The sequence below is a fragment of the Citrus clementina genome, unplaced genomic scaffold (assembly GCF_000493195.1).
Source record: "Citrus clementina cultivar Clemenules unplaced genomic scaffold, Citrus_clementina_v1.0 scaffold_6, whole genome shotgun sequence".
In the NCBI taxonomy this organism is placed as follows: Eukaryota; Viridiplantae; Streptophyta; class Magnoliopsida; order Sapindales; family Rutaceae; genus Citrus; species Citrus x clementina.
Window position 1 is genome coordinate 11731658 of NW_006262139.1, and position 7228 is coordinate 11738885.

The following is a 7228-nucleotide window of genomic DNA, read 5'->3' on the forward strand; positions in this document are numbered from 1 at the left end:
TTAAAAAAAAAAAAAAGCCTTCAAAGAATTTTAAAAATTTTTTTTTTTTAAAAAAAAAAAAAAAATATTTTTATCCTTTTTTGAGGGGCCCTTTTTTCTTCCCCCAAAAAAAAAAATTATTAATTTATAGATTAATTAATACCAACCAACTTTAAACAATATTTAATACTCTTACAACATTCTTACTAATAATTATTTATAAACAAATTAATCCTAAATGTAAAATAATAAAGAATTTACACTAATTTTTATTTTATTTTTAAAGCCAATCTAATAAATTAATAATTTTCTTTTCATTAATATCCCAAGAATATTGTTGTAAGTGTATTATTTATAAAAAAAAAAAGAAGGATGAGATTGTAATATATTGAATAGTAACAATATCTTATTTTTTAAAATATATGAGCTAAACGAGCACTGAAGTAAAAATATAGAGACTAAAGTGTTGTTTGTTTTTTATTTGAAGTCTGAATTTTAATTATTATTAGACATTTATATTTTTTAATTTATTTGTTTTCTATCACTTATATATATATCTGATTATAAGATGTCTAGGTTTGAATAAAAAAAGTTAAATATTCTAACTGTTTTTTGAGTGGAAAAACAACTGAATAAAACTTTATTATTCTCTTTCATTAATACCCCTATTAAATAAATTTATTTCTTATTATATAAATTATCATTTTATTATTTTTTATTTATCCTTTTTTTTGTTATATGCGTGTATTCAATTATTATTATTTTTAATGAGAATTTTAAATGTAATAGAGCTTTAAGTGAGTATGTTTTATAGTAGGTCCATCTTTTTGTATTTATATTTGTTATTTTTATAATAGATTTTGAATTTTATTTAATACATTAATTTTAATTCAAATGATCAAATTTTTTTTTATTAGGATGTAATTAAAAAAAGAAAAATCAATATAATGTACTAAAAATGACATTACATGTATCATATATTAATGTAAAAACATAAATGTGTTAGATATATATTTTATTTTTCATGCTTTATTAAGATAAACATTATCAAATTTTTTTACTATTCAAATACTTTATTTATAACTCGTCATGTGTTTAACCAATAAATATAAATGTTGTTAATATTTATGAGGTTATACATGTGAAAATATCATATTTTAAATGTTTTCTTTTTGAGAAACAAACAACTTAATACTTATATTTAGATATCGAAAAAGAAAAAATAAATATTTCTTTTACATGTATGTATTTAGGTTTATTTAGACTTTAGTCGAATTCATATCTATTTAGATTTCAGACAAAAAAAGAGAGCAAACACTATCTAAATGAACATTTACCCATTTTAACAGTGACATTTATTTCTTTTTTTTTTCCCATAAACTCTAATATATAAATAAAAAAGTAATTAAAATATCTTTCTATTGTGGTAATTATATAATACCACAACACTTTTATAATAAATTTTATCAATTACATGTACTAATTTTTTTATACTCACAATAATCACAATAACATAATTTACCAAACAATTCAACAACTTATTTAGTCACCACAAACTAAAAAAAAAAGGCTATTTTTTAGGGATACTCACATATTGACCAATAAGTTATTGACCTATTGTGACTCGTGAATCAACTGTTGAAGATATTTTGACAACATGATATCAGATTATCAGTAACAGCCTTTTTGATTTTGCACCAACCAAGTTGAGTCATGAGTGGGGGTTGCTTTTCTGTACAGTTTTAATGGCCACAAGATACAGAGAGATTGGAGAAGAGGGTCCCGTTCGATTACAATATTGGTACGAGAATTCATCTGGAAAAAGAAGTACAAAATTTAAGGTTGAATTTTGAATTTATCATACACCAATGCTCGTTTAGAAGGATTGGGACTGTATAATAAAATAACAAGATTCAAGAACTGCTCCAATTTTAAATTACAGAAAATCAGGAGAGCACACTTTACGGACCCAAGAAAACTTATATGGTATGCCTTAATAAATGCATGCTATATATTTCAATTTTTTTAGGCTTTATTCATTTATTTATTTGCTGAACCTACCCATTTAAAATTCAGAAGCTGAGCGATAATACTTTCATCAAGCACAGACCAAATTGGTATATGCTACAATCTAACATCGGATCCAAAATACAATAGCTCCATAAGAGAAAGCTAAATAAACAATTTTTTTTTTTTTTGGAAATCTAAACAACTAGAAGCGTTGTGACCGAATTTAGCCCTAATGCCTAGCTTAGGGTACAAGCACATTCCTTTCACTAAAAAGTTTTGTTTATTGAAAATATATAAAAACGATTCCATTACTAGAATCTAATGACCATTATGAAGCTGCGGCGGGCAGTGTCGAGTGTTCTAGTGCCTGAGCCGGAGAGCCGAAACAAACTCGTCCTTTGTGTAAGTATTCATCTGTAATTAAATCAATCATTGAGAAGAAAGAAAAGCGTGTAATAAGTTATTAATTTCTCTAATTATTAATCTATGATCATTGACATTAAGTTCTCATTCAACATACATAATTGGACCTACATATTTTAAATCTTCACGGTAGTCATCAATACTGAAATTGATTTCTGCATCAAGTCCACGAAACCTGATTGCAGCTAGATCGTAAACCCTGAATACCACAAAATCAAACGGTGAAAATTAAGTAATCTGATAAACAATATTCCCAGTTCGTGGGTTGAAATAAAAGAAAAATAAATAAATTGTTATGCACCTTGCAGCATCAGGAGCAGTATCGAATCCACCTGCAAAGTTTCTCCAAAAAGAAACAAGATTTATATATATATCTAAAATATAAATTTCAAAAGAACAAGTAAAAAAAAAAAAAAGAAATTGTACTCACCCAAGTAAACTTGCTTCCCAGAATCCCTGCACCACAAAATCTATTAAATTTTTAACACAAAAGCGATTAAGAAATTAAAAATTAAAAAAAAAATTGACAGACACTAACCAGATATGAGATTCCCATCTGCCAGTTCGTCGGTAAAATGTAACTCCGAGATAATGGGAGCTTCTTGATCGGGGCCCACGTCGAAGTTTTTTCACCTGTCGTCTTGGCTGCAGCATCGCGGCCTGCTTGTTATTAACACCTTCTGCTTCACTATTTGCCGGAAAAAACTGAATAGTTTTGTCATCACTATCATTACTATTATTATTATTATTAGGGTTATTATTATAGCTTTGTAAAGTGCTGAAACTGTAACCGACAGCTGAAAAGCTGACGTCGGAGGAGGAGGAGGCAGAGTGGGTGGTGGTGGTGACGGAGGAGGAGGGATGTAAAAGGAAGGTTCTAGAAGTTCCCGTGTGGTTGTAGTTGGAATTGGAAAGTTCCAGAACCTTCTTTTCCCTTACTATGTTGTTACAGGAACCACCACCACCACCACCACCAGCACTACTACTAGTACGCAGACTCAAGTTGAGATCCAACATTCTCGCTTCTAGTAGTCAAAAAAGAAAGGCGAATGAATCAATTTATAAAACCTAATAGAGAAAGAGATTCAAGCTCTGGTGTGTAATATGTATTGTGTTTGGAAATTAGAACTTTTGGCTTTGCGTTCGTCTTATAAAGAGAGAGAAAGAGAGAGAGAAATCGAAAGCCAGGTTTCTTTGTGATTGCAGCAAATTTAAGACTAACCAAAAAAAAAAAAAAAGAGTAGAAATATTTTGGCAGAAAAATTAAACAGAGCGCCGTTAAACATAACGATAAATTAATATGGGTTTAATCGTAAACCGGCGTAACGTTTTGTGGGTGTCTTTGTCGGTTGGCTGCTCCATACCTTCTTAGTATTTTCCTATAAAGAAAAGATAAGTGATATACAATCAACTAATATATGCATAATATAAGTAATAAAATTTAATATAACCATTAATTATATAGTATTTTTTAAAAATAAATACACATATGTTATAACATAATTTATTTGTTATATGTCTAACATGATACCTCTGTATTTTAAAGTTTTTTTACCTTCTCATGTTAAAATTTGCAGTGGCAGAGTGTGTTATTATTCGTATATACAACTTGTGTCAATATGTACTTTATATAATATTTGTATATAATATTGTTAAAATTATTTGAAAATGGTGCATGGTAGTAAATTAAACACCTCCTTAGTATTGAGCTGTTGTGGAATTTAAGTATGATTTCTATTAAAAAAAAACTGTAAGTATGAAATAAAAATTAATAGAATATTAAAATTTTATCGCCTAATGTATTTTGACATATTGCTTTATTATAAAAGTTTTCTGACAATTGCTTTTTTCTACTTAATTTTTTAGTTTTTATCATTCTACCACTAAATCGTTGACTCTATTAGTAAATTGGTCATGCAATGAGTGTATATTAGGAATTTAAGTATATTTAGTATTTTAGGAATTTCACAAGATAAAATATTTATAATTTTATCAATTAATTATTTTAGATATGTAAAATAATTAATTAATAAAAATATTATTTCCTTGTATATAATTAATTTTATATTTTTTAATTAGAGGGTTAAATTACACTTAAACAATTTAAGGGTGAAATAAATTTTTACTACAATTTCTGTTACCTTTTACGGTTCGGTGGTTAAATGATAAAAATGAAATATTAAGTGGTAAAAAGTAATTGTAAGAAAACATTGTTAGTAAAGTGACATTTAAGAAAATATTAGATGGTAAAATGATAATATACCAAAAGTTAATAGTGTGTAGTTAATATAACATTTAAATAATAATTTTGACAAAAATAATAAAGATATTATATATTTTTTTTATCATACAATTGGTGGATCAATTTAATTTATCTTTTAAACCATAACAGTTAACATTTATCAATTGCCAAACACTTTTAGTGCTTAAAACTATAACTGTCCAATCTCAATATAAAAAAAACCTAATTTAAGACTTTAGTTATATTTTAATATTTTATTATAGTTAGAGAGCATTTTTCAACATTTAATCTTATAAAGAATTTAATATTTTGATTACATTGTCTCTCAAACGGCGTTTGGCATCTATAAATTAAAAAACAAAAATGCTGAGGCAACCAAATTGATTGGGGTTGCTTTCTGTCATAAAGCATAAATTTTCTGTGGGTGATCAGTACAGCAAAGTCAAATTCGGGAGGAGGTTCCGTTCATGAGTACAAGGTTTGAGGTTTTATTTTGAATTTAATAACACACACCAAATTGTTGGGCGCAGACTTGGGACTTTTTACTAATTTACAAATTTATTGAGAATATTTGTATGAATGTTAGTCTACATAAAGAAATAGAAACAATATATATATCAAGCAACGCCGGTATCAAATTTTTAATGTTTATATTTAAAAAAATAATGATCATTAGTGCAACAGTAAACTTATTGTGCAAATCATTAAATTTGTACTCTAAAAAGATTATTTATGAAATTCTATTTTATTTTAGTGATAGAGAATTAAAAGAAAAAGAATTAAAATATATGATTGTGAAGGAAATAAATCATGAAATTATGAAAATGTTGTTGATTATTACTACGTTGTTTTGTAACTTTCTAATATTAGTGAGGATATTATAATATATTGGCATTTTTTCCCTAATTAGATCACACCATATCATTTTTTTTGTAATAAATAAAAATATCATCTTTTGTAATAAATTAAAGCAGTAATAATAATTTAGCACCTAATGATTTCAAATCATTTAATAAATATATAATCTAGCGCAGCAAAATTTCATTGATACTGCTTTTGTTTTTACAGTTCTTTAGATAATAATAGAATTTTTAATTATTTTGTTTTTAAGAATGTTTGATTTTCAACTCTAATTTTTTTTTTCAATTGACTTGACTTGCTTGCTTCAAAACTCTTGAAACCGAACTAAAATTGAATTTCAAACTAATTCGATTCGGATCATTCTGCTCACCCTTACTTACACCTAATATAGAGGTAAGAAGAGTATTGATATTTACCTCAAAACTTTGTGAGATTTTGAACGAGCTGATCCCAATATTTGAATCTCAAATTATATCTCAACTGATATAATATTCATCTATTGAATGATATAATACTAATTTTATTGGTTATGAAATTCATTATTTAATAGATAAATGACACATATAATTAGGATACTAATATAAAGATTCCTAAAGTTATTGTATTTCATTTAAAATCACAAAAAGCACAGAAGCATGAATTAAAATTATAACCATGCACCATCCGATGCTCAAGCCAGTGGGAGGAATCAATTAATCAAATCAAACGCACGTCTCCAAAGTGCTAAAAGAAAAAGCAACCGAGAAAAATAAATGAACGAACTTCATGAGGATTGTTATTGAATTTCGGGAAAAGTGGGTCGCAATGAGGCCTAATTTAAACATGGACCAGCCTATTGTCTGTTGATTTAGAGTAAAGGATTAGAGACTGGGCCCAATTATTCACTTGGACTCATACAGGGAATAGGGTGTGCTCTTGTTTAAAAAAAAATGAGGCTGAGGCTGAGACCACAAAGACTCTTGCCTTAACCAAATTTGTGCTGCATGGACAACCACAACATGCAGGTATGCAACTGCGCTCAAGATCACTAGAACAGTTTACTGAAAGAGTGGCGCTTTTACCAAACTCCCCTTTTAAATTTTATTTTCTACAATATTCTTAATTTAATTTATAAAATATTAATCATATATTAAAATTAATCATCTTACTATATATTTTTACTCTAAAAAGAATCTTTCTTTTATGTCAAATATATACAAAAAATCCAAATATACTTCTATCTCTATAATCCTAAACTTTATAAGTTTCTCAAAACTAAATATTTTTCGAATTAAAATTTAAAATATAAATACAAATTATGAAATGGGATGTATGTAAATTTTTTTTACAAAGTAAATTTCATTAAGTATTTAATTGAATTTCCATTTAAATAAGAAATGAATTAATTTGTCTTTTGTTATTTAAGTAGTTTCAATTGAAAAAAGATTTTTATGAAGAGTGTCAAATAGCTTAAGGCCCTTTTAGAATTACTTTTGAGAGGTTGTAACAGTAATTTTAAAACGTTAAATATAAAAGATGGTATTTAGTAATTTTTTTAAAAATTAATTTTGACAAAATCACCCACCCTATAACAAATTTTTTAAAATAGGGAAGATATAACTTTTAAAATCAGTTTTATACTTAATAAAGTTTCATATATATCCTCACATATATTATAAAAGGAAAAATATCCTTATTAAATCAGAAAATAAAATTATTAAGCTAAAGAGATTA

The 7228-nt window shown here is 26.4% G+C and overlaps 1 protein-coding gene across 1 annotated transcript; it reads right to left on the reverse strand.

Moving 5' to 3' along the window:
- Positions 1–2334: 2334 nt before the first annotated feature.
- LOC18039133 (floral homeotic protein APETALA 2) lies at positions 2335–3507 on the reverse strand. Its single transcript, XM_024182779.1, has 5 exons — positions 2951–3507; positions 2843–2868; positions 2714–2744; positions 2524–2611; positions 2335–2403 (listed from the first exon to the last, which is right to left on the reverse strand). Exons 1-5 carry the CDS (start codon positions 3427–3429, stop codon positions 2350–2352), a joined length of 678 nt encoding a protein of 225 aa, XP_024038547.1. The 5' UTR covers positions 3430–3507; the 3' UTR covers positions 2335–2349.
- Positions 3508–7228: the final 3721 nt, after the last annotated feature.